The 27,994-nt window shown below is 36.0% G+C and overlaps 1 protein-coding gene across 1 annotated transcript in view; it reads right to left on the minus strand.

Annotated features, from left to right (window-relative positions):
* Nucleotides 1-897: 897 nt before the first annotated feature.
* The window catches only part of BTBD9 (BTB domain containing 9), a 112,307-nt gene continuing 85,210 nt past the window's right edge, over nucleotides 898-27,994 (minus strand). The window contains exons 11-12 of the mRNA XM_057370929.1: nucleotides 14,817-14,895; nucleotides 898-10,107 (exon numbers count right to left, since the gene is read on the minus strand). Of these exons, the coding sequence (XP_057226912.1) occupies nucleotides 10,003-10,107; nucleotides 14,817-14,895 (184 nt within the window). The 3' untranslated portion in view covers nucleotides 898-10,002. The remainder of the gene's footprint in view (nucleotides 10,108-14,816; nucleotides 14,896-27,994) is intronic.

Below are 27,994 nucleotides of genomic sequence, written 5' to 3' on the forward strand. Positions count from 1 at the left end.
ATGAGCAGTAGGATCTGCACAYGTAAAAATCTCACTTTTATTCTCAAAATCTCATAACTGTCAAACATATTTACTATTGAAAGACTAACCAAGACACGAAAGAAATAAGATTTAGTTACATTATGGCAGTGTATGGTTTGCTGTGGTGCCTCAGCTTGATCTTACAACAACCTAGTATCATCCTTTTTGGAATTTCATCTCTCACTTTCTAGGTAACAAAGGTTATGTATTTTTATGAAGGAAATAACGTGACACACSTGCAAATGTTTAAAAGATTAGATGGTAGAGGAATGTAGCATTGTTAATGGAGAACAGTCAGTGATTTAGGGCATGAAGTTTTGAAATCCAGGCAAGGCTTACAAGAATTCTGTTCAGTATGTGAGGCTGATAAGCCAGGAAGATAAAGGTCTAATATTYATGAATCAAACATTCAGTGCTCCCACCTTTCTTGGAAGCCTGATAGAAATCAAGGGTCTATCAGGTACAAACCTCTGAAAAATCAAGTCTTTTTTGGTTTGTTTTTCAAAAACAGAATCCCAAGTCTCACAATATTTGCCCTTTTTTTTTTTTTTTAATAAAGTGTAATTCTTWTTTATAAACTTCATCCAGAGAGTACAGCAGCACATCCTGGTAGCCAGAGCCAGCAGCTGTTGGTCCAAACATTTGCAGTAGCTTCATGGATGCCCAGTGGCCTGAAAGTCACTGTGAAAATAACCAGCATTTTCTATGTTGATATGAGGACTGTGTTATTCACTATGAGTTAATATACTAATGATGATGTTATTCACTTCCTTGCTGTAATGAGAAATCAATACAGTTCTGCCCAAACTCTTCTGTTCATACATGCRATATGTGAGCAGCATCAGACATTATGTTAACAAAACTACAGACAAGCAGTTAAGCACAAAAGATCACTTTATTTTTCAAATCACACCTCTCTCATTCTTGAAAAGGTGTCTTTCTAATTGTTACTATTTTAAATATACTCTATATTTTCCTGTGAAGTTAAATACTTTGAAGAAGAATCCCCAAAGAAATAAATAAAAAGCACAACAGTTTCACTTTATGATTTGCTTTGAGGATTGTCTGGTCCTGCATCTACTCTGGCACTCTGCTGTTCWTTGAAACTCTAAAATCCACATCCAGCCTTCCTTGTTTGCCACAGCCCTCTGCTTCTCAGCTGTTAATACAATGCCAGAGCATGCACAAAATAGCTTACAGCAGTTAAATAATTGTAAAACTTCCATTACAAATACACGCATTGCTACTAAGGAAATAATTGGGATGCTTCTTTTTCCAGATGCTCATAGAAAATTCCACATTACAAAATGCTTGTTCAATGATGTGCATGTCTGCTGGTGAAAAGGAAATCAGTGCTAACAAGGTTGGCCGGGTTGTTCAATGGATAACTTACAAAACCAGACAATTCCCAAAGTTATCAACCGGATCACTGCAGCACAGTCTGCCCCATTTTACCTGAAAGCTTATTAGCCCAAAGGGTTGGTAMTGCGTATCTGCTGCAGTATCAAATGACAATAAAATGACACCAAGGTCATCAGAACACGCCATGTGGGGTTTATTCTCATATGATGAGCACAGTCCAATGCAATAGCACGGATCCTGCAGCCAGGAATGGAGCCTGATGATGCAGTTTTATGACGCTTGTCATGGTTTAGAGAGGTGGGAGTTGTCCAGCGCAGGCAGCGTCATGTCCCTTCAAAGAGAAAGTTGAAGCGCTTCCCATAGCAGGAGTTGCGCTCCTGAAAAGCTTTTCTTGAAAGAGGTATCAGCGAGAGCCTGAACAGGTGTGGCTGAGAATTCATCCCAATTACATATCTCGCTTGGGACAGTATTCCTGAAAATGCAATCAGGGCAAGGCAGGCTGATTTTGCTACATACACATGCACTTAAAGAACATTCAAAGGCTACGATAAAGTCTAAAAACTGTAGCTGAAACTCGTACCTGTTCACAACAAAGTCTGAGGTAGTTTAGAACGACTCTATGAGAAAGAAGGAAAGGGATTTAATGCACAAAAATTTCAAGATACAATTACAATTGCTACAGAAAAGGGGAGYGTAGCATACTGTAAAATGGGATTTAAATTACTGCTTTAAATTACTGTCAAGAAAGAGGAGCTACTAACAGAGAACGAGTGAAAAAAGTTCACTAAAAGTTAAACTTCTATTTAGCCAGGCTCTGAATATTAACATTCACTTTGAAAAGAAATCCAAACACAATAGTGAAATTGAGCAAAGCACAAAGGAAAGAACATTTTATAAGAGACTCGACAAGGTTAATAGACATGAGATACAAATTGTGAAGTAACGCTGCACTTCACAAGATGAGTCCATGTGCTCAGTGTGATGTTTGGATTCCTGCACAGCTGAAATACCTTCACATAGGGACACTGAAAAGTTATGGATTCTTTCAAGGTTCACTCTTGATGATGCAGTATATTTAGAAAAGAACACTTACGTACAACTAATGCCTTGAACAATGCACAGTTAGCAAATTGAGCATATATCTGGTGTAACGTGGTGAAAAAGAAATATTTCAATTTATATTTAAACTTAAGTTAGATAAGCCAGCACAAAACCTAATGTACTTCCTAAGTAAACAGTAAACTTCTTACTAATTTTGCTCTTAAGGGTAATAGACTGTAAAGAGATTAGGGAAGTACAAGGTCCAAAAGGGCTAGTATTTCACATATCCATAGACAGCCAAATTCAAATGTTGCTCACTAGCACTTGACAGCCCAATGGTAGCTGCCTTTAGCATCTGATGTGAATGAAAGGGGATGATGATATTTTATTCAGCATATGACAAAGAATATGTAATTTTTATATGACAAATATGATAAAAAATAAATAATTTTTTAAAATTCCTTAATATATCACAATACAGAGGAAAGTTACAGGGAACACCCCAGCAACATTGATATGATGCTATGTAGGGAGGAAAAGAAAAAGAGTAACAAGTAGGTTGAGGAAAGCATGTAGGAAAAAGTAAGAGCTGGGAAGACTGAAGGAAACAGAACTAGCCGAGATCGGGAGAATCCTATCTTTGTGTTGCTCTTCCCATAAAAAACTACTAAAGCCTCACTTCCTATGTCCTCTTTTAGCACTCATAAACACATGAGTGATAGATTCCTTAACAAAATTCCACAATTTAACCACAAAAGGTCACATAGAAACRTATCTTTGCAAATAGTCATTTCAACTTGCCTAACACATACATTTCCACCACTACATATGCAGATGCAACCATGTAACTCCATACCAGTCTTTCCCCTGAACTGYTCCTTGCAACTCCAGCTCTTGCTCTCAGTGATGTTTCTAATCTAAATGAGCTTTGCATTAGTGCATAAAAACATTCACTTACGTATTTACCTCTCAAAAAAGTGACATAATTTCTGAAACAGATCCAAATCATACAATGATACCCTCATTATTAAAAATGGCAAAAACCCCCTCACAAACAAGATCCTGGCCCATAGAAGCAGAAGAAAGCTGACCCTGTTCTCCAGTAATACACCTGCCATGATTGTTTCAAAAGCCTGTGAGGAACTTTACCATCTTTTAGCAACWGAAGATTACTCAAAAATCCAACAGACAGCTATAAAAGTTGCCCAAAAGCCAACTCTGTGGCCTGACCATGTTTCAAAAGCACAAGCTAGAAGTTTCGTGTAAAGATAAAAATTTCTTAAAATCTGCTGTTTTTCGTGTTCTAGCTATTAACCACAAATTTCACCACCTAGTGACTATAGCTCGGGAGTACGGAGAAAACAGCTGATGTAGACCAAAAGTTACATTAACAAAGAACTGGGATTCCTCACAGTGGAAAAGAAAAGGCTTTGGGATGACCCGACTGCAGCTTTCCAGTACTTAAAGGGAGCCTACAAGAAAGATGGACAGGGACCTTTTACAAGGACATGTGGTGACAGGATAAGGGGGAATGGCTTCAAACTGACAGAGAGTATGTTCAGATGAGATGTTAGGAAGAAATTCTTCACTGTGAGGGTGATGAGGCACTGGAACAGGAGAAGATGTGAATGCCCACCCCTGGAAGTGTTCAAGACCAGTCTGGATGGGGCTCTTAGCAGCTTGGTCTAGTGAAATGTGTCCCTGTCATGGCARGGAGGTGGGAACTCCATGATCTTTGAGGTGCCTTSCAAACCCAATCGTTGGATGATTCCTTGATTCCTCTACAGAAAGAAGCTATAATAACTACTATTCACTTGAACTACACTGGACATGGTTTAGSCACAAACCCTCATTTGAGCAGTAATATAGCGTACAACTCACTTGATTTTTGAGGACTCAGCTGGTATTTTTTTTGATACATGGAATTTGGCATAAAAGACCACATGGATTCATTTTGCAAATTCCTCAGACTACTTAATACAATTGACTGAAGTTGTTGATGTATATCTGCCAGTTTTCAGAAGTCAGAGGACGATTCTAAAAATTATGAGAAACCTGTTTTAATTGAGCAGCTGCACAAAGAAAACAGATGTGCCAAGACGATAAATATTAAAAGAGTAAATAAAAGTTCATTTTACCAAYAGTGCAGCTTTCTTCCTCTGTGATAGCCCAGGCCCTAAGGTAGTAGCAGGCACTGGAGAGGCATGTTTACATCTGTGCACGGTGATGCCACCACTCATTCAAATTTTTAGTAATCAGAATTTCAATTCCATTACATTCCTGTAAGGAATCAATTATAATTTCCTCAAAACACTGAGCTATACTATTGTGTTAGACTCCAAGGAACATTACAAGAATTACTTCTCTAACGACTGGTTGTGTGAAAATACACAATGCCATGGGTGTATGGAGCTCATTCTTCACTTCCACCATTAGAACATACCAGAGTAATTAAACACAGTATGATAAAACTGGTGTGTGGTTGCACAGGCAACCACAGTGCCTTAGCATATGACGGATACCTGTAGTTTCCTCATATTATTCTGCCATTTTTAATTTGGGCTTTATCTAAAAGAAGGCTGCAGAGTGATTGTGAAAGTTTTTGCGTAAGCATTCAGACACAGATTCTACCAGGAAATGTGAGTGGGACTTTGATATTAGCTCAGCCAAAGCTTTGCAATGAAAACTGGGRAAGGGCAAAAAAGACTGCGGGGTTTTTTTTGAGCAGGTAACAAAAATCACATGAAAGTTCACTTTGTAAACACTGCAAGCCATGGCAAACAAGGTAGCTAGGAGGAGTATCTGTGTTCTTTGGACTGCAGTCATCTGTGAGACGATCATCTAACTTGCTTTACATTGTATACACCTCATCACAGCCAAATTGCCAACATTTAAAAACTGGACAAAATCTTTGGACKGTCACGCCTGTACCTTTTCTGACATTTGCACTTTTAAAGCAACCAGCATCCTGCCATATTACAACAGCAGCATYTCACACCTGACAGCACAGATTTTTTTTTTTAATTTTGGAGCTTTAGAACCTGTTCTAGATTCAAGCTAAATAATTTGCTACTACCTCATTTTAATGCACATACATATATGTGTGTGTGAACATTTACGCACTCCTAAAACTTGTCCCAGGACCTTTACTTCTGTATCCTGAACAAAGCTTTGCAGAGCTTCTACRTATATATACATGAGCTAACTAGTACAACTGGCAACAGCAACAATCAGTTCAGAGAGAACTAATGATTCAAACCTAGACAGAACCATTAACTGAGAAGTGGGGATGGAAACCTGGCCTCAAGCATCCTCGGGGATTTACTATTATTTTTGAAGCATGATTTAGTCCTCTGGCAACTGAAATAATAATACACAAGCCTAAACATTTACTCTTAGATACATTAACTCTTAGTGGCTCTAATAATTTGCTTACTACTCTAACCACAACAACAAAATTACCATTGCATTCACTTGTTACCTGACAAAAAGTCAAAATATAAGCCAATCAATATCTTCAGAGAGAAATGCAATCTACAGCATGTGAAATCAAATCTAAGTTCTAATTCTATTAAGTGTCTCTGAGTGGGCGTCACTTTATAACCAGAACTATGACACAACAATCAGACAAGAATGGCATTAACTTTGTCTTCTAATTTTTGTACTGAAAGTTTAATTAGACTGAAACAATTACAGACTTCTTTTGCTTTCTTTCATGGAAACCAACGTTCATCAAGTCAGGTACTGAACTGAAAACTCTCTAATATTGTCATTAGTAAAGATGAAGATGCATTAAACTGAATTTTTCAGCAATGCTGGGAAGTACTGAGCTCTTACATGAACTGTCATAATAAATAAGGAAAACTGATTTTCATGGAGAAAAGAGGAAAGAAATGGAGCTTTGAAGGAAGGAAACTGCAAAGAAGATTTCTTACTCCAACAAAATTTGTGATGCCTCCTGTACTATCTTTGACATTAGACTTGGATTAACTTCTCTCATTGTAATTCAATTTACCAGCCATTTKAACTTGTTTTAGAGCTGATTGGAAATGGCTTGAATAGCATCTTGAAAAATTGTAAGCTGCACAATGTTTACTCATTTAAAAAAATAATTTTCTCAGACAATTATTTTCCCCTACATTCTGTGAATAAAAAAACTTAAWGAATTTTCATTTGGGAGAAGTTAACTAAATAAAAAGTTTTTAGGCCTTTGCTGAGCTCCACATGAGTTAAGTCTAAGTATGAAATTCAACCTATGGAACTAAAATTGAGAAAAGTAGGTCTGGGGAATTTAAAGATACTAAAATATCAGATAGAATCAATGGCTATTAGTATCAGTATAGTTAGTTYCTTTAGGAACTCCTAACAACAGGTCTATTTTATAGTTTATTARGAAAGCAACAAACACCTGGTCTGCTCTAACCCTGCTGTAAATAGGATATGACTGATTACACAATTCTGAATAATTACAGCATTTCATCACACTGATAAACCCTGATACTAACAGCACAACTTATTTCCACTAAAAGGAAAAGCAAAGATAAAAGAGAAAAGGAAAAAAAAAACCCTTCAGGGGAATATACAGCAAGTACATTCGAAATTGGGAGTCAATAAATACAGACAACAATTAGAGTGAGAACTTCCACACAAAACCACAATCAGTTCTGACTTGTATCTTCATCACTACTAATCCGTTGCTGACACAATGTTTAAGAGACATCTTTTACATTAGGTATTAGTGCTGTTTGTTGGTGGGCAAAATTAGAAGGACCAGCAGAGTTTAGTTCTCTGTAAACATTATTTCTTTAATTAAAAAGGGAAAGGTTGAAAGTGTGAAGGGCTTGTAGCAGGGCATGCCTTAAAAGCCTGGGGGCTCATTGTGTTCACCCTGATGATAGGTTCTAAGAGCAACTCTAAATAAAACAGACTCTGATAAAGGCCATTGTGACAAAGTCTAATACTAAAAATTGCTATTCAGCTGCATGAAGGGACAATGCAAAGTTGTTTTGTCTTTTTATTTATTTATGGGGGTGGGAAACTGAAAGGTCTGTAGGACCTTAGAGTTTTTGCTTTGAGAATCTCAGATGTGTTCAGCCAGATTCTTGGCAGAGAGTGAATGTCATGAGAAAAGAGACATTTCTGTTCCACAATGAGTTACAGGACAAGATCAAAAAGATGTTCCGTAGGTTACAGTCCACAAGACTTATTTGTATCATAAGAATTAACTATGCACATCAAAGATTAGAAATGGAAAAATCCTATTCTTTCTCTGAGAGCCTAGGCTCAGAACAGATGGCACAATTTTTTTTTTTTTTAGTTTTTTTTTTAACATTCTCTATGCTGGTGGCTACTAAATACTAACAGCTAGGAAGATATGCCCTTAGCTTATCCACAGTTTGAGAAAAGCAGACTTGTTTGATGAACTGCAAAGAAATACCACCCCTGCCACTGAAGGACTTAYGTACCAAAGGCAAGACATGCTCCAGGCATCTCAGTAGTTCCAGCATGAATTGCAACTGAAAAAGTTTTCTGCTTTTACCTTTCACAGGGAAAAAAATTCCAACATTTTGGATTTATGCAAAAACAAGAGAGTTGTGTCCTCAGTAGCTGGTCTCAATTCTTTCACGSTCCCAAGGCTGTTGAGCCATAAGGTAATCAGCCCTGCAGACTGGGAGGTGGCTGGCACAAGCAGTCCCCTGCCTCAGAACTCCAGACCATCTAAGGCAGCTGTGGCACTTGTACTACAGGCTTTAAACAGCACAGTGGGCATCCATCTTCACCAGACATTCACAAGTCAGGAGACAGCAGTGGAAAGGGAGGGAACTATATGCAAATGTCAGAACTAAATTGTAATTTGCAATGAAAAATACTGTAATATTATTGATAAAGCCTAATCAATTTTATTTGAAAGAAAAGGGACGCTTTTCTTATTTGAAATATACTCTGATTCATTGCTACCACTGATTATATTTCTTCTTGGGTTTAGCACAACTAGTATCCAACAGGGAAATTATTTCAAATTAAGTAGTGTGATAAAWTAACATACAATTTGCTATGTTGATATAACTCATTTTACAACTATGGTTATGCAAAGGAAAACCATATTTATCCTGCACTAGCTTTGTTTACTTCTGACAAGGTTATTTATCACCACAGGAAATTCTAAGTTCATAAAACTGGTTAGCTGACATTTTCACTATAATACACTTTGTGAGCAGGAACAACCATCCTAATCAATTTTGTCAATAATATCAGCATTTGTCTTAATACAAAATCTCTTTATCCCGTACTGAAAGACCAGCATGGAGTTCTTCCTAAGAGTCATGCAGGTCAGGAGAATAAGAGACTGCATCATCATCAGTGTGAAAACAGAACAAGCAAAGTAGCAGGCAAAGTAATCCAGAGAGGCATGGATGGATAACAAATTCTGTAACTGTAAAATAAGAACCAGTTCTTTTACAATATGGTGCAAAAGCATCACATTTTATGAAGATCATGAGAAATGTTAATGCATACACAGCCTTTGAATTTTTAGCTCCAGACCGTAAAACAACTTTTCTAGGAAAAATGTAAGTTATCTGCAAATTCTTCTTTTGGTATTTGAACAACTGCTTGCCAGTGACCAGATGGAGTTCCACTTTTCTAAACCAAACATTTTTGATGTTCTGTTACAAGTTGTCTTAGAAATGCAGGCAAAATTTAAATAATCATCTTCAGGAGTGAAAAAATACAATTTTCTTCAAGACAGATGTTTGATTTAGGAACTTCCTTTTGAATGCAGGAAATGACAATTTTGTACTTTGAAAAGTCAATTAAGGTCAAGATTAATATAGATACAGTAATTAGTTTGTTGATACCATGAATGCTTTTCTTGTCATCCCACTGATGAATGAGAGAATTTCCATCTCAGCAGGTAAACGTGTCTGATACATCCTTAATCTACTGTACAGCATTTGCTACAGCCAAAAATAAGAGACAAAGTAGAATACAGAATCAAAATTATTTAGAAAACAGATTACTAGGTACAAAGGAATATGGATGAAGAATCACTTTAAAAATAAAATATATTTTGGACTGATGTGTTCCATAAACATTTTTTTTTTGCTAATAAAAACCTCCAGGGAACAAATATTTATTTCATATGCTTTCCATTCTGCTTGAGTAATTTTAGATTTCCACTGTAGCTCTGCCTTTTATTTCCTTCTTTTTTCCTTGCCTTGGTTACATTAGAGAGGTAGGGTGTTAATGGGGTACTTGATGAAGATTGAAGACCTATTTTCTTCCCCCTCGGAGACCAGCCTGATTTGAACAAATCAAGGAGAGTGAAACAGTCTCTTCATGTCCTTGGGAAAAAAGCCTTTTCCATTTCAGCATTTCCAGCTTTCAGACATGGTCCCCTTCATTCACAAAGAAAGAAAAGGTGCCAGCACAAGAAGGTCCTGAATAATTTCATAGAATGTCAGTGGGGCCGCCAAAGCTCCCTTTCAACCTCCTTTATGGCTGATGAACATGAGAGGTGGATCCAGGAGGGGAATGCAGGGAACCAGTGCTTGCAGCTCCAACAGGRTGAGAAACAAGCTACTGTCCACCAGTCCCCACCTCAGTTGTTGCTACTTCCTTACTACTCTCATCCTTGTGGGTASTGTTTTGTGCTGGGCATTCAAAATGCACACAGTGAAACACCTGCAGAGAGGAAAAAATGAAGGTAAAGCAAAACAATTTAATGATGGCAAAAGCATGATCAAAGTAAGATGAAATCTATATGGAAGTCTATGTGGAAGTCTGAAGGCCAGGTCAGTGGCAGAGTAATTAGTCAAAATAGAATGCTTCACCATGAGGACAAAAACATTTACCCATGGGCAATAAACATTACATGGGGACAACACTGGAGCAAGAGAAGGCCTTCAAATTATACCAACCTTTACAAAAGGCRCTAAATATCAGTAATATGGTTCCAAAGCAGATAGGGATATTAGAAAATGATTTTTTTTCTTTGCCAAGTAGCAGAAATACCTACTACATGGTARTAACAACAATTGTATTAATTGTCTTAAACGCATTTTATGATCTAATCACTTCCTCAAAAGGCTGAATGTTCATGCACACTAGAAATGAAATTTAAATCATTACCAACATGATTCTATTTCAAGATTGCCCTCTGCTGTAACAGCAATGGCACTCTACAAACATGTCCTGGAGTATGTAGAAAGGCATTCAGAGTGTCCAAGCTGGCTGCTGCTTCATCAGATGAAATATTCCATTTGAAATAGTGATCATTCTCTGATGATTCAAACAATACCTGGGACCAGTGCACAGGTGACTGTATCTTASAGTAAGAGGATCATGTGCTTAAGCATTTTTTCCAATTTATTTTCTACTTTACTTACTTCTACTTGTTCTTGAAGAGCCTGGGAGGAGAAGGGGKAGGAACTCTTTAAAATTGTTACAAAACTTCTTTCCATATGATTTCTCATTTCTATGAATTGTACAGCTTTGCCACATACTAAACATAAATATTTTCTTACACTGCTTTAAAATTTACTATTTTCCCATGCACTGTAGTTTTAAAGCTAAAGCTTGATGAGTATTAAATCCTGAATTTTAAACTAACTGTCTTAACTTTGTATAGTTTTATGTCATCTTCTAATATTCTTGCAAGTAGATCACATCTAAAAAGCTCTTTTCACAAACAAAGGTAATCTCTTATAATCTTAACTGCCCTTTCCCAGACCCTTTCAAGTTAATRTGGGCAAAATCAAATATCATAAACAAGACATGGATATACTAAATATTCATACAAGACTACAGAATATTAWATTTTCTATCTTTTCTTAAATACAACCTAAAATCTTATTATTCTTTTTGACCATCCCTCAAGTAAACATTAAGCAGACATCTGCACTGACATGTTTGCTGTAGCCCCAGGTCTTTTCTGAGGATAAAGCTAGCTAATTCAAATTCTGAAAGCATATATAAAATGAATTAAAAAATCTTCAGTCACAGCTTGTTTTTTTTTAATCCCCATTGTATTTTCTTGTGCCTCTCWGTGTAAGTTTTTTATGCAGACAGATAGCAATACATCCTTGTATTTCATTTAATATACTCATGCTCATATGAAAATGTATTGCTATACCCTTATATACACACATATATGAACAGATTACAAATCTGCACCAGCATCCACACATAGACACATGCACAAAATGGTTTTCCTCTGCATTTATTCTGTTTTTTCCTAAAGCTGAACTAATTCCCATACTGGCATGAATTCTCTCCATCTGTTACAGTTCTTGAGAAGCCAGTGTTTGTATTTAGTTACACTTCTAGTAAAGCCCCTTTTGTACTCAACACACTTGCACATTTTTAATTGTACACTATTGTAATTTTCCAGCTGCATTTTTCAGGATAAGGCCTTACAGAAAAGAACATTCTCTCATCAGTGCACCTCTGTAAGACGCTGCTGTCCTTGAAAGGCAGCACAGAATGGGATGAGGTCTCCAAGTCAGAAGAATTTGTATTTCTACTGWATCCCACAATAATAGTGTTTGTCATTTAAAACCTCACTTTAAATAGTGATACAGTTTTTTTAATCATAATGTGGATAGCACTGAAATTTAGTTAATACAAGTCCAGAAAGTCACCAGTACACAATTCGTAAATTGTACTTTCATTTTTACTGAATCTTTCATGTTGAATTCTTAATGGTCAAAACATTGGCATATTGACAAGCCTGTGAATTCAGAACATTATTTTCAGTTATTCTGCCATCTCAACATATAAAGAACACAGYGTGTGAGAGAAGCCTAAGTCAGAGAAGCATAGTCAAGCTCAGCTGCTTCATTCGGTATCAGAATTAAGTATTTCAGAAAAGCATCATTAAAACAAACAATCTGGTATGTGCTGCTCTCAAAAGAAAAAGATGACAGCTCAGTATCATCCTGTGACCCACATCATGTTCTACTTCTCATGGATATTTTAAGAAAGGTCGGACACACAGAGCAGGAAGGCCAAGTACTTATACACTGGCACAGTAATTTGTAAGATAAAGCTCTCACATCAGCAACTGGGTGTCCTTTCCAGGTCAGTAATACTGGASAGGAATAACAAGAGGAAACTTACATAAAGGATCAGGTGGCCTGTCTGACAAATAAATAATGACAAGGACTAAGGAAAAATAATTTTTTTCTCTACAAAAGTAGGATGTCTGTAAGCTCAAGAAGACAGAAAGTTACACTTGTATCATGTTCTGATATACCAAAAACTATTAAGACTCTGAGTCAAAAAATCTGTGAACATCATATTTTTCAAAACTTGGGAAACATGGCAAGGAAAAGATGAGTTTAAAAGATTAAATAATAAATTATTTAATTTAAATAATTAAATAATTCATAAAATGAAGAAATTTTATGGGATTTTTTTTTCAAGTCCAAAAATCAACTCTTCCCTTTGGGTTGTATGGACTGTGTTTCAGGGTTTAAAGGTATGTGTTGGTAGAACAAGTAAGGAGTATTTTGTACCTATTGCAGTAATACTGCTTGATAAGAACATGCTGCCATTAGTATATTTTATTTGAAATGAGAAGGATCTGACATACTGTACAACCAGCTGTGGGCAAGGAATTCTGGAAACTGCTTGTATTCTTACTGAAGAAACTACTGAGACTATAGAACAAACCAAGACTTTGTTTATACTTTTACTATTTAAATTGGAAATACGAAAAAAATCTTGCTGAATTCTTTGTAAAACTAAAATTTATGGCAGACTTTACAGGCCTTTTATTTAATATACATATATCGAAATATAATTTAGTAATATGTGCACACAGACAACGTTCCTACTCTACAAGTGTTAGGAGAAATAATTTAAAAATAAATATAACTAAAAATAAAAAAAATTTAAAAAAATAGTGTTGGGTACAGATTTTAAAGACTAAAGAGAAAAAGACAAACGAAAGCAGCATGTGTTTATAATTCAACTGAGATAATACATAAATAGCTGTAACTTCTAGCCATACTCATCTTCGCTATAGTTCTTCAGTGCTCCATATAAATAATTACACAGGTTATTAAATCCTTGGAAATAGTAACCAATTTGAAATTAGAACAATGACTAAAAGGCCATTGCTCTTCAGGGCTCAAAGCTACCTTTAAGAATTCTAAGTTGAAAGCAATGTTTCCTGTAGGCTGATTTGCTAAGTTTATGCAATGTACCTCACTGTTTTTTAACAAAGAGTTGAAAAATTACAAACACTGGCATGAGAGGAAACAAGATTGTCAATATGGAKCAGTAATGGAAAAGGCCTTCTTCACACATGTACAATCCCATAGGCAGCTCCTGAATCTACTTCTAAGAACTCACTGATTAAGATTGAACTGTACATTGCAGGAGACAGTGCTTAGAAACACAAAATAAAAATTTGTATTCCCAGTTCTGTTGGTTGGTCAGCTGCTTTCCAGCTATTGGCTGAAATGTTGATACTTGGTGCTGCATTTGTTTGCAAGAGTTGAGCTACAACTGGACACGGACAATGCTCCTAATGCTTAGAAACCTACAGCTAACATGATCAGAAATCCTGRCCTCTGGAGCTGACAAACTCTTCTTAATCCAAATGTAATGGTGCTATCTCGAGTTTAATGTAAAGCATGAAAGCAGCATGTTGGGTGGTGAGCTACATGTGTGGGATACAGACATGTGTATGCGTGTGCATACACACAAGCTTCTGGTGCCTCTTAMAATCCTGTAATATAGAGTCCTAATTTCACAAAGACTTACATATACTCTTAAATTCATATAYTGTAAATTGTTTCACTGAAGTCAAGAGTGAAACTGGACTTAATCTGAGACAACACACRACAATTACAAAAGACAGAAGCACAAGCAAATGAAGTTGGGATGATATTGCCCTTGGTGGGTTAGGACAAAATAATTTTTTCTGTATAAAATGAACAAAATCCCTTGATTTGGCCRGTATCAGTCAACCAGTTTACCAGGTATGAAAATTAATTATAAGTGAATCTTATGCAAATAAGATTTTCTTATGAATAATGAGATTTTTCTTATGTTTTATTAATTAAAAAGATAATACATGGGTGATAAAACCCAAGTATATCAGAGACCATACACCTTTCTCTAGTGCACTAAAGTGGTATTTTAATTGCTCATCAAAACAAGGATTAATTTAAAACCAAACCCAATAGGAATATTTGCTGGTAGTGTGGAAAGGTCAAAACCAGAAACAGATAATAATGCTGTTCAAGTGTTTTGCTAGATTGCCAGAGCAAAAAGATGAAGTATGAACATTTGAGAAGGCCTTATCAGTTTCACTGCAAGTTATGAAAAACTGTGCTGTTGTATATTCATGAAGAACAGAATGTTTTCTAGAAGTTCCTTACCTCATTAGCTGTGTTGCGAGTTCCAACTATTCTGATAAAAGATGCAGGCTGTTTATCAAAAGTGATTGTTTGCCAGGATCTACAAAGAAAATTCAGAAAGACATACAAATATTGAACACAGTCACAAAAAGCTTGCAGTAAAATATACAGAATGAATTCAAGTGACACTATATACTATTATCACTTAACAGGGCAAATGGAAAAAAACTTTTCATTGCCTGAATTTCCAGCACTCCTTGCTCATTTTTAAGTGTCTTGACTCTGCTTATGTGATTTCATACATACCTTATACCACTCTAATTTGTGTGCAGGGACAACAATCATGCTATTGCTGAAAGTTAAGAAAATGGTAAAAGAATAAAAGCCTGGATCAAAGTCCAAAATCCTTGACTAACATTGACTGTATCAGATTAAGAAAACAGTCAGACACATAAAAGTAAATGCATCCTCCTGTTAACTACTCACTTGGTTAAAGAAAATTACAGCTCTAGGAGGAAAAATCCCCAAACAAAACCACCTAAACCCTCAAACTTTCTGCACTCTAAGTGGAGCAGTGGAGGCAGAGCAGCTAAGCTTTCTTTTTGCAGGCAAAAGTCTTCCAGGAAGTTACAAATGACATGAAGCACCATTTGCAGTTCAGGCTGTAAGCATTTCTCCATCCTGACACAGAGGCAGTGAGACCACTCTTGCAGAGTTGGTGTATAAYTTCTCGGGCTAGACTGAGAGCACTAGAGGTACATTTGGACCACTGCAATCTTCGTTCCTCACTCATCCTCTTCTGAGCTGAGTGAGGTGCAACACCTCAAGCAGCCTAATACACAGCAGGAAAAGGATACCATAACTTTGTGCTTACAGAACAGACAGTAAAACAAAACAAATAAAAAGAACACCAGGAACTAGAGGTTACCATCTGATACCAGTTTTCCACTAGACTAGTACTTGAACATATTAAAATTGAAATTATTTTATAGTCATAAAACATGAAAACAAAATATAGAATTAAACTTTTCAGGCAAACTAGACTCTATCACAGATCTTTCAGAAATTAAAATGAAGTTAGGTTTAACTTGATTAACTCACTATGGAAAAAAAAACACTGGATAGTTTTCCAGAATGGATTCAGAGTACATTCAGGAATSTTCATGTAAGSAAAAGGGACCAAAGCAAAATGGGARTAGAACACCAGTCACTACCAGTAGACTACCCAGAAGCCRGGCAGTATGGACAGCTTGGYTGCTGACTATTTGTCAGACATTCRATTTTTCCCTTAGTGGGAAAACTCYCTTTGTCACAAACATAGCATTTCTGGGCTTAATTTAGTTGGCTATTACTTTTATCACTGCTGTCTGGTTATATTTGCTTTAAGATTACAAGTAAACTAATATCAAGTAGTTTACTGGTCTTACTCCATGAGGCAGTAGGTGTAATTAGAGTCATTCATGACAACAGAAAGGGGTGGTCTGTGGCAGGCCCCAGAGGCACAACAGTTATCTACTTAATGGTATGGTTTATTTCTATCCCTTATGTGGCTATATCTCTACTTTAAAGCTCAGGCTGTTTCTTCAYGCTTTAAATAAAATATAAAATGGAAAGGGACTACTTTGTTGATTGTTCCAAGACCTGAAAACCCTCTAAAGAGGATAATTCTTGAAATTCCTTCTCACATTATTCCAGTACAGCCAGACAATGAATCTCCACGGCCAAACAGCACTTGTTACCTTGAACTACAAAATCCCAAAGATGGGAGGCTGGGACAAATAGATGATCACAACTGTACTTCTCATAACAAAGCATTGCCAYGGTTTGCATAATCCATATGCTTTGACATTTACACACACAAACTTTATGCAAAGAAAGCAATGATGTAAAAACCAGATTTGCTTTCCAGTGACTTGTAAAATATTTCAAAGCTATACTAAATAAAAGAGTTTAAAATCCTAAAGAAGCTATTAAGAAGAGCCTGTGCCTTCTTAAACACTAATGCAGAGTTTATGTTCTGTGATAAGAAAATATGTTAATTATAGACCATAGAACAGAATAGAAGTGGGTCTGTATTTATTTCTATTATTTCTGAGCACTGGTCAAATACACACTGCAAGAGCTCAGTGCAGATTTTCCAAGGATAGAAGAAAATGCCATTGTCTGTCCTATAATGTGACAACAGGAAAGCTGATGCATCTCTCTGGGAATGTAGCTGAAGAGCATGACAGARAGTAAGACAGATTGTGAAAAAGGTCTCTGAAGATCCTTTTGATGACACTTCCAGATCAACTCCTCCAGGAAGCTCCTGTACGTGTACACTTCCCACTGCATTACAAGTCCTTACTTTCTGCTACAATGCTTTAATAATATTAAAATATAGTGGAAAAGAATAAAAAAAAAAAAAATCTTGAGACCCGAAGGAAGGTAACATTTTCAATCAGTTCAGTCCTGAGAATATTTACTATTTTGGTACTTATTCCTTTCCCACTGGAAAAAGTCAAATTATAGACAACTTGTAGAAGTTACTAAAATTCAAGAATATTCCAACTAGAGAATTAATATTTGATTGTGCAATGAGAAAATTAGGTGTCTCATTTCATTTCCTTAGTAAAAAGAAGAAAAGCAAAATAGAAAACAAGCCAATAGATTTGGAAAGAATCACTTTTGAAATAAGCAAGGCAAACCTTCTTCACTAGAAAGTTGCGTGGATTTGACTGCAAGAATAGATTTGACTGCAAGAGTACATCTGAGAATGTCAATATATGCAAAGCAATGCCTCTGCAGTATAGACAAAATTATGCAGCAAAGAGATAATTTATTCACGTAACTACACCCCTATGAGAAAAGAGATTACTAACAGAATATTATCAAGATATATCTGACCTATTTTTGCATTTTTTGCTGATATAACAAATTCACTTTGAATACTATGTACAAAGCCATAACAATTTTTTAGTTGTGTTCCTCAATTAAAGACATTACAGGTAAACCTTAAATTCCTTTTTAACCTTCCTTTCTTACTACTAGTTATCTCTACTATTTACTATTTAAATAATTTCAGTTTCTCKGTAGAAATTCTATTTTGCAAACTGTTTTGCAGTCATGTCATTTATCTAGTCCTACCATGCATATGCACTTACTTTACACTTTCCTCACAAGAGCTAGTCTTCCCATTCTCAAAATCACTGTTGATGGCCTTTACAAAAATTTCTTCCAAACTTTATACATAGTTCTCGCATTGATTCACACATAAGTYACTCTATTCCAGGAACAGCAGCATTAAAGCATATCAAAAGCACTTGGTTTTTAGCCTGGGATTGGATAGTCCTGTGTAATAGATGGCATCTCTTCACCTTTACTCCTGTATGCCAAACAAACAAATCTTTCAAACTGGTGGCAATACTTTCACTGTCTTTACCTAGGACACAGTCATAAAGAAGCTATCAGAATTTACTTCTCTCATAAAATGACATTGCTGACTTTCTGTGTCTCTGTACACCTTATTAGTGACCCTACAACAAATATATTTTTCAGGGTTTAGCTTTATTAAATATTCAGGCAGTGTTGGTATTTTTTCTGCGTTGACACTTGTCTTGCTGGTTGATTTGTTTTAGATTTGCTGGCTCAGTCTGCAGCAGTTCTGGTCATCACTTTCACAACAGAAATAATCACTGCGTCAAGCTGAGGTTTCCATCTGAAAACGAAGACTCAGAGCAAGCAGCCTACTCAGATTTATACCAGGACCCTCAAGCTGCAATTCAGCACTGCAAGTCTTTTAACTAGCAGTTTCATTTTTAAAAAGAAATTAGCCTTGTTACAGTCCTAGAGTGTTTAACACTCTACATCTCACCTCAGCCACCCAACTGCCAACTCTCTTGCTCTGCCTGAGTACCCTAAGGAGATGCAGTAATTGATGATTAGCATTCCRAAGCCATGCTTGCATCCTGTAAGCGTGTCATATTTAATTACATTTTAACTATATTCGTCTTCGATAAGAGCCTGAACATAATTTAGATAATTTTCTTTTGCTCTCTTATTCTCAGACTCTGCTTGTCTCACTCAGAGCTCCTTGCAATGAAAATCACTTTCTCTGTTCAAACATATACACAGACTCTTGGGCTAAGAGTTTTAATCTCTCTAACAGCAATAGCTGAAAACCTAATGGCTTTGTGCATCTCACTGTCTCTTCCCCACACTCTATTCAGAGGAAGGAAAAAGATCACTAGAAATGGTTCCACTTTCATATTTCTCCTTGTCTTTTTCCTAATTAGGCTATTGCAACAGGAATGCAAGAAATACTGATGTCCAGGTAAATTAAAACCAATGCCTTGCTATTGCTTAAACCATCTATAGCTCCAAAACAGCAATTCACCTCCTAAAGAATATAATGGGCTCTTTCAGCATCTGGAATCTTTGCCTAGTTATTCCTAAGAAAAGCTGCTATCTTTCCAAAGGTTTATTACATATAATAAAACATCAATAGCAATTCTTCCCCATTATTTCCTTCTCTTCCAGAAAGAAATGTCAAGAAAGAAGTGGAAGCTTATATTTCATTGAAGTTTTCTAATGAGCCAGTGGCACTACAGAATGCCACCACTGTGGGCTTACCAGAGCAGCACTGATCAGATCTGAAACCCAGTTGAGGCCAAAGATGTCAAACAAAAGAGAAAGCTGCTGCATGTACCTAGCACTCATCAAGCTGKAATAACCATATCAYATTCATATCAAGGCTTGCTTTAGGCTAAGCATGTATATTTTCAATGTGCACATCATGTCCCCTCACTTTCCAAGATGACATACAACTTCCATTTATTTGTTTCTCATTCTAAGAAAAAAAAAGCAAAGCGGACTGGGAAGCAAATGCAACCTCCACTTTACTTTCTAATACTTGTCTGCATATGCTTTGTTCTACAATAAGTGATGAAACACTTCTTAGTTTATTTGGATGTAGACTTTTTCAACTGTGACTATGTATTTTTAAATGGAATTTGTAAAAGCAGGTAACAGGAAAAGGAAAGAAGAGTCACGTTCTCTTTCTATATATTAGTCTGATGACTGTATTGATATAAAGAAGGCAGTTTGTAACCAGCACGTGACACTGTCAAATAAAAAACTGTGTGCACAGATAAGCTTACTGAGACCTGAGAGTACCACAGTATGTTCTGCATGTTATGGTACACCCCTGGCTTTGTTAATGAATACCATACTAACATCTCTAATAGAGTACCTATAAAATAAACACAGAAGCACACACTAAAAATGCTGTAAAAGCAATTGTAATACAGATATCCTTTGTTACAAAATAGCAAAAAAGTCTACAGCTACCTATTATACACTGCCTATAAAATCATGTTTTCCACCATAACAGTACTAAATAATGAAGTGAAGTAATACTCCCTTCTCGYGTTACAGCTGTAACTTAACATACTAATTCAGAAAGGCAGACCCATAAAGAAGTCAGACTGAGTAACTGGCTCAGCCACCCCCTTGCCATCCAGCCTCTCTAGCCACTCAGGAGGAAGACAAAGCATGAGAAAGAAAATATTGTCAGGAATCAAAGATCATTAGTGTTTGGGTTTATAAATCAAGTCAATTAAGATAAATTCTATCACTGGTCTACCTCAACTAAAACTCAGTTTCCATCTCATGCTGTGACCATGACAGCATTGTCATGATTGTCATGTAGACTGTCAAACACAGGACTCCTAAGGAGACAAGGAAGGTGCAAGCTGGAAGTAACAAYTTTTTCTCTGCTGTTCTCAGAGACAGAGGCAAAACTGACCTAATAATGCATTTGGGCAAAAAAACAAAACCCAGAAAACTAAACAACCAAAAATGACTTTAAGTACTAACAGAGATAATAAAAATGGTTTGTATAAATATTACAAGAGTTTAGGCTAAATGTGAGAATAATAATAAATACTAAAAGTCACTTGTTGCAGTATTTGTTACATAACAGCTCTATATATTAACAAGTAAGACCATGCATTCACATCTTTTGGGAAACTTTCCCTCAAAAGTTTTTATTCTAAATACACTTCCTATAAGGATTGCATAATTCGGAAAGTATCTGAACTAAATTTKTAGTTGTTTGTAGTATAATTTCTGTGATTTGGTCCCTTGCACTAATCCAGAGAAAATATCTGTCCTCTATAAGAATGCTCTACTAAACTGCTATAAACGTTTTATTGCATAGGATTTGTTGTGAAAACCAAATGGGGGCTTGACAAAACAGACCTAGCAGAAAAAACATATTGACATAAAACAGATTTCATGAAGTCGATACTGGCTTTCTGACATCTTTATAAAGCTTCTCCCTTGAAAGACTCCTTATAGTAATACCTGCTTTCAAAGCCTCAGTGCTGATATTTTTACTTTTTTAGAAAAAGTATTACAAGAAGAAAATGTTAAAATATAGTCAAATTGAACAATGGTAAAAACGAATGTAATAATTTTCTTTCTAACTAAATGAAGCAATCAATTTTCAAATATTTTCACATGCCAATGTAGGCAACTGCTAGCACTTCTGAACTGCATAAACTCATATAATTTAGCTTGCTTACAGTTTTATTTCCATTTCAATAGGTTGCCTTTCTATACTTCCAAAAATATGTTATATATTTTAAAATTTTACATAAAATTTAATTATTAGCAATTTGCTGGAAATTGTCTGGCAGAACGCAGGCAAATTTCTACAATGCAAATTTCTATACTGTAGCAAGAACTGTGCATGTAGTATCTACACATCCTTGGGGGATGGCAGTGGCAGATGAAGCTGACAGCAGATGAAGGCTGTGACATGGAATAACTTGACCTGTGAGTTCATCTTCCTTCTGCGTACACCAAAGCACACATGCACAAGGCAAGTCTGCATAATCCCAGAGGTTGAATTGGGTTTTGTTGTCCTTACTCATTACTAATAGTTATTGCTCCTGAAGTTCACACTGGTAGCAAAGATATGAAAATCCAGTGCAAAAACATACACAGTAATACAATTAATGGGATGCTTTCAACTTTGAAGACTTCTCCTCCCCATAAATGCACAACGGATTGCAAGCTATTTTTACCATATAACTTTTCATACCAATGGAAAAGTTGATTAACAACAAATACATAAACAATTCTTTTAGAGATATGAGACAGAAACATRCTCCCTATTAATCAGTTTCTTTGTAGTGTGTACACTAACACTATTTATCGCACTTGTCTCTTACATCCCCCTGGGTGTAATTTCACGGCCCACTCGTAAAAACTTCACATTTACAGCAACCGCTCTTCTATTACTGTCGATAACATCTAATTGACATGTCAAACCTCCAAGGAATGCAGTAAATTGAACCACAGCCTCTAAGAAGAACAAAACAGCGCAAAAAGTAAATCAGCATGTGCCTCCTTCCAACAGCAATACAAGCATACTGAGATTTGGTAATGGAAGGGAGGAAAACTGTTACCGTTTCTACTACCACACTGAATTATCTATTAACCTCAAGGTCAAAAAGGAAAGCCTTGTGACCCCAGACCGAAACTCACCTACTAAAACCCTGAACCTCAATCCATGACTGCAGTAATTTTAGACATGAGAGTAAAGTCAAGCAAGACAGACAAAAGTAATAAATACTACTTTTYTTCTCTACTTTTCTTCTGTTACTTTTAGAACAGAAAAAAGTGAAAATTCCTCACAATAGTATCCGGTAAACTGAATTTTAATATTTCGTTTGGAACTCTGTGCCTAAAAACATTATAGACAAAAAACTGGGTGATATTKCACGATTATTAAAAGAAAAGAAACATGACTCATGATGAAAGAGCATAAAACAAAGTCAGGCAAAACTTGTTTACATAACAACCAAGGTATCAGGAAAAAGCCAAAATGATTTTATAAATATGTACTTAAAATATCTGAAATCTATTAAGAAAGAAAAATTAGTATACAGGTWTAGAAGAAAAATAATGGGATGAAATTAGGTAATATGATGATGTTCTGTACTGGCATTGAGAAATTAAAAATTCTTACTGTGGGAATTCAGTGTAATAGAAAAGCAAAGAGCAAAATGGAAGTGCCATCCCTTTAAATAGATGAAACAAACTGACCAAGCATTAGTCTAAAAAAATAGACCACACACCACGTAGTGCAGAAATCTTCAAGGGATGAACCTAAAGATATAATAATTCCTCAACTTTGTGGTTCATGGTCATAATCTGTCCTAGTAAAACCACTACTGTGAATCAATCAATGGCTTAATATTGCATGAATCTCAATGCAGGACATTTGAAACCCTAAAGACCATACCTTGTTTTGGCCAGCAAAAGCAAATGTGTACCCAGAGTTTTGATTAAATTAGATGCGGAACATCAACAATCAAATTAGGGAAAATCTCTAGATTTGACATGTTAACATCTGACTGGCCTCCTGACAGTACAAGGAGATGTCTACAGYTGCCATATTATTTAATGGATTTGCCTGTAAGAAAGGGCTACAGACAAAATAACAATTTACCATCTAGATTGTGAATATTTGGGTACCTCTTATTCATTACTCTATTATCTCAAGCAACAATGAATTTTAAAATAAACGAACAGCCACAAAACAACAGGTATTCCTTTCTCATCTCAGGCAGATAAATGGGCCAGTTTCACAGAGACATCTACAATTTGGATAACTTTTTTGTATTAAAATTTATTTATACAGGTGCTGAGATGGTGCACATGTGGGTATGCCTGCATGCCTGTGGGCATATGCATGCACACAGGGACATCTTCAAGAGAGAGAATTTATGACTGTGAAGACAATCCAATGTACTGCTACAAGATAATAATTCTTGAARGCAAAGGACTGTTAGTTCTTTTTTGAAATAGAAGACTATGCAACAAATATTTTAAACATACTGAAAAACCTTTTCTTCTTAAAGTATTTTTTTCTAGATGGTAATAGCACTATGTATATATCTATTGTTATTTTAACAATTTTTGCTGGTCTCCAAAGAAATATTCAAGATGGCATCAGGGAAAAATGCAACACCTAAAAGAAACMGGTAGTGATATTGTGGGTATTATCTGGTATTGCTTATCTTCTYGGAGGCAGAATGGAGCTACCATCCAAACTGATGTCAGAGTTACAGCGGCATTTTCAGAACTCTCTTCCCAGTAATGTGCTTGAAGAGCCAAGAACATGCCAGCTGCAGGGCAAAATGGAGCAAAGCAAAACTTAAACACATACAGTACATGCAGAGCTGCAGTGAACAAGTACATGGAAAAACATTTAAGGGATAATAAGATACTGCACTTGGCAGCTCCTTGTTAATCTGATGAAGGCTTGCTCAAAAGATCCATGTATATTTGTGGCTGAAAAGCAAACACAAGGAACCGACTGTAGAAGTGGAAAAATAGAAAAGACAAATCAACAAATTGAAAAATGTGTGATCCTGAATTGCTGATAAGGAATGTAACTTTAAAGAAGTCAGATCTTTTCTTCAATCAACCAGAATCATCTAAAATAAATGCTAGCAAATTAAACGCTAGATGCAGAGTTTCTACACTGCTGAGAGGCTCTTAATGCTCTGAAATGGAAACTCTGGTTTCTCTCTGTGAAATCTTAATTCTTTATGCTTAATAAGACAGCACTTTCTTCTTTTGCCTTATTAGAATCTTTCCAAATGTGAGCATATAAACATAGGGGAAAATATGTACTTCAATGCCTCTATMGTGCAGGGCTTAAAAGCTCAATAATTACACAAAATGACCCTTTATATCTGTCCGACTTGTTCCAGTAGGCATTACTACTGGCATAATGAACATACTAATGAGAACTCTTAGTTTATTTTTGTAAAGTGAGACTTTAAATTGAGCATAACAGTGTAGCAATTTCCCAGACATCTTGCTTAAATATATTTCATTTTGTATTGTATGAATGTGGCTACGGTGAGTTCAGAAACCCCGGAGCAGGCATCTGGATTTCACAGAGTTGGTGTGGAATTTGCTTCATGTGAAATAAATAGAATGAACCATAGTTGAAACATACTCTGTTTGTCAGAAGAAGAGGTACAAGAACAGTTTTGCTGTGAAATTAACTTCATGTAAATTAGGATGAAGTATGGTGAAAATAACTTGCTTGACATCAGAGTTACAAGAGCAACTCTTTTATCCTGTTCCACACTGCCACTCAACAGCTGAGGCATGAGACAGAATTAAGGACTACACAGAAATTAGGAAAAAYGCTGTTTTCTCATTCTAGGCATGATAGGACAATAGATGCATGTAAAACTGATGGGAAACAACAAACAAAACCATGATGCAGGCAGCTGGAAAGAGAGCTGAGAAATGTTCATGCCATACAGTTCAATGAAAGCAGTTAAGGAGAAGAATGATGAATGAAAACTGATGCAAGGGAATTCTAGAAATGGGATCATACAGAGAAGCGCAGGAACTTGAAGAAAACAGTAATAAAAACCTGCTGTTTGTGGTTAAATACAAGAAACTACAAATATAAGTACACRTGCAGTTAAGAGTAAAGATATTCATACACCTCAAATATTACCTCTATAGAAGAAGAAATAATCATAATGTCTATCTAATGATAGACATTAACCTGGTTTCACAAAAGCATACCCCAGRAAAGAAATCTTGACTTGAGTTTGCCACTATCATTGTTTAGAGCAGAAGCATTTTCTCACTTGAAATCCTCAGACAACACAGAAAACACCTTTCTGTACATCTGGAAAGTGATTTAGGACTGTCAAGCGCATAACCTAGATTTCTCTAGGTGTTCTTTACCTGTGAATTATTATCAAGTGAAATACATTAGTGAATGAAAACCTGAAATGCACATAGTACATCATAGGATAGAAATATGAAATGCTTAACAAGAACAAAAGCCTCAAAGTTGAAAATCATTATTGAAAAAATTAATCAGAAGACAGTCAATAAATTTTGATAATGAATCTTGCATCCATACCTCAAAGGTTGTTCCATGTGAAAGTATGAATTCGATTTACACACATGAACTACAGAGAAAAAAATTGAGGGGAACTGACCTGAAAATTGAGAATTTGACATAGCTATTTTACAATAAAAACTCAATAAGCAGTGGAAATGTGAAATTAAGTTTGGAACCTTCTGCTGCAGAACATTCTGAGTTACAAGGAATTTAAAACAYGCAGTATGTAGTAAATATCCTGAAAATCAAGAAATGCCTGCCACAAGAAAATCTCAACCAGCCATGTGACAGTTGATACGAACTGCCTTAGAAATGTCCATCCATRAACAATACTCATTGTCTTTCATATTCTATCATTAAACAGAACATGGCATGCCTGCTGCCAAGGGATTAGATCCATTTCACAATAACTAAAAAGGAGAACTTTAAAGAATGATACTGAATTGATGAGTGCCATGATAGCCTGCTTAGTATTTGTCTTTGCAGGGTTTCTTTTATCAGAAGAGTCATTAACTCTGAGGTCTGGCTTTCCTACTGGCCTTTGGTATTTTCTGTTTTTCATTTGACTTTCAGACTCTGTCAGCAAATTCTACTAAAAAGTGCAAGTCTCTATTATTTGACACTAACACGCTCAAGTCCACTTATCATAAATGTTTTTAAAAATAGAAGGGAACATGACTGTTTTTCATTACTGTCATACTGTGTAGAGAAAAACAGCTTATAGAGGAACAGAAAAAAAAAATAACCTCCACAGAGCATGTGAAAATTGTCAATTACACAACCAGTATGCACTAATTGGCTCTCAGTTAGGGAAGGTACACAAGCTTTCCCTGTGAAGATAACAGACATCCAGTTTTTGTCTTCAGCCTTTTAAAACTGGGAGAAGAGAAGGTTAGGAGTAGCCTGTCAGTTCCTGGCTTTGAGCGCTGAATTATTAATTTACACAAAATACTACATTAAAAATGCCATTAAAACAACCCAAAGCAGCACACTGGTAGTTTAAAGAGGAAGTTCATGCTTCAATAATCTGCCAAAACCAATACATACTCCTTGAACATAATTTAATTTTCTTTCTCATTGTTTTTTTTTGCCACTTCCTGATTATCAAAGGTACCTGTCAAGGTCTGTATTTGGCACCCTTATGGTTCATCCTACCCTTTGTGTCAGCGATTGAGCAGAATTATTTGGASCCCTCACAGACCACTTGCATGACAGCAGGCTAATGACTTCCACAAAAGCCTGTAACTCCACTGCCAGAACAGGTCAACAGAAAGCCAGGCAGCAAACAGTAAAGGAAAAAACTCATATTCACAGAAACAACTCTTACCCACATGTCTTTGAAGACAGGAAAGTTAACAGAGAATATTACTACTAATGCAAATTTTCTTATTGAAGTATTGTGGGCCCCTGTGAAATTCTTCCATGTTTTAACTCCATCCACTTTCATTTTCTACACTGGAAAGCAAGAGTTATTTTTCTTCAGTCTACTGTGGAATATTAAGCACAGAACTAATGCCAGAAAGGGTAAACGTAGGATTTCAAGACCTTATCAACCACTTACATTGCACTCACTTCTCCAGAAAAATAAACAGATGTAATTTGGAGCATACTTTTTAGAAAGAATTTGTATTTTAGCCTGACATGAATGCATGTAAAAGGGTTCTTAGTGGATTGACTGTTCCTGAGAGGTACTTGCAGTCAAACAGGCACACTCCCCACAGAAGGACATATCAACTTCTCATTTTCCTTAAAAAGATACAAGTCTAAGCGAAGACAATTTTTATACCAACATAGGATTAGTTCATTTCAGGCAGTGATGTTGAATATTCATTAAAAAATTATGATTTGGCTGAGACAAAAAACAGTTGCAAAATTGGACCACATTGGCAAAAGATTTGTTTTATTTCATCCGGATGACAGAGGAGTGCAGCATTCAAAAACACAGAACAAAGAGATGAGGGTACTGTTGTTTCTATCCCTGTATGAGCTATACTGGTTAAAGAAAATTACTAAATGCAGATATTATAACTCTGTGCCTAAACCTGATGGTGAGTCAAATCCAGGCACAGTGCTTCAGTTTGATCCTTCCTTTTCCTTGGGAAATCTGTAAATCACTTCAACAGAAAGCATTCAGAGGCAGATTAAAAATACCARTGGAATGGTAAAAGGGAAGATGGACAGAAAAAAAAAGAAATCCTTTCCTTTCCATCCAGCAGGAGTATCTTTACCATTATACTATGACAGTAAAACCAGAAAAAGTGTA

This window comes from Malurus melanocephalus, unplaced genomic scaffold, assembly GCF_030028575.1.
Source record: "Malurus melanocephalus ecotype Western Australia unplaced genomic scaffold, MMel_1.1 scaffold_5, whole genome shotgun sequence".
Lineage (NCBI taxonomy): Eukaryota > Metazoa > Chordata > Aves > Passeriformes > Maluridae > Malurus > Malurus melanocephalus.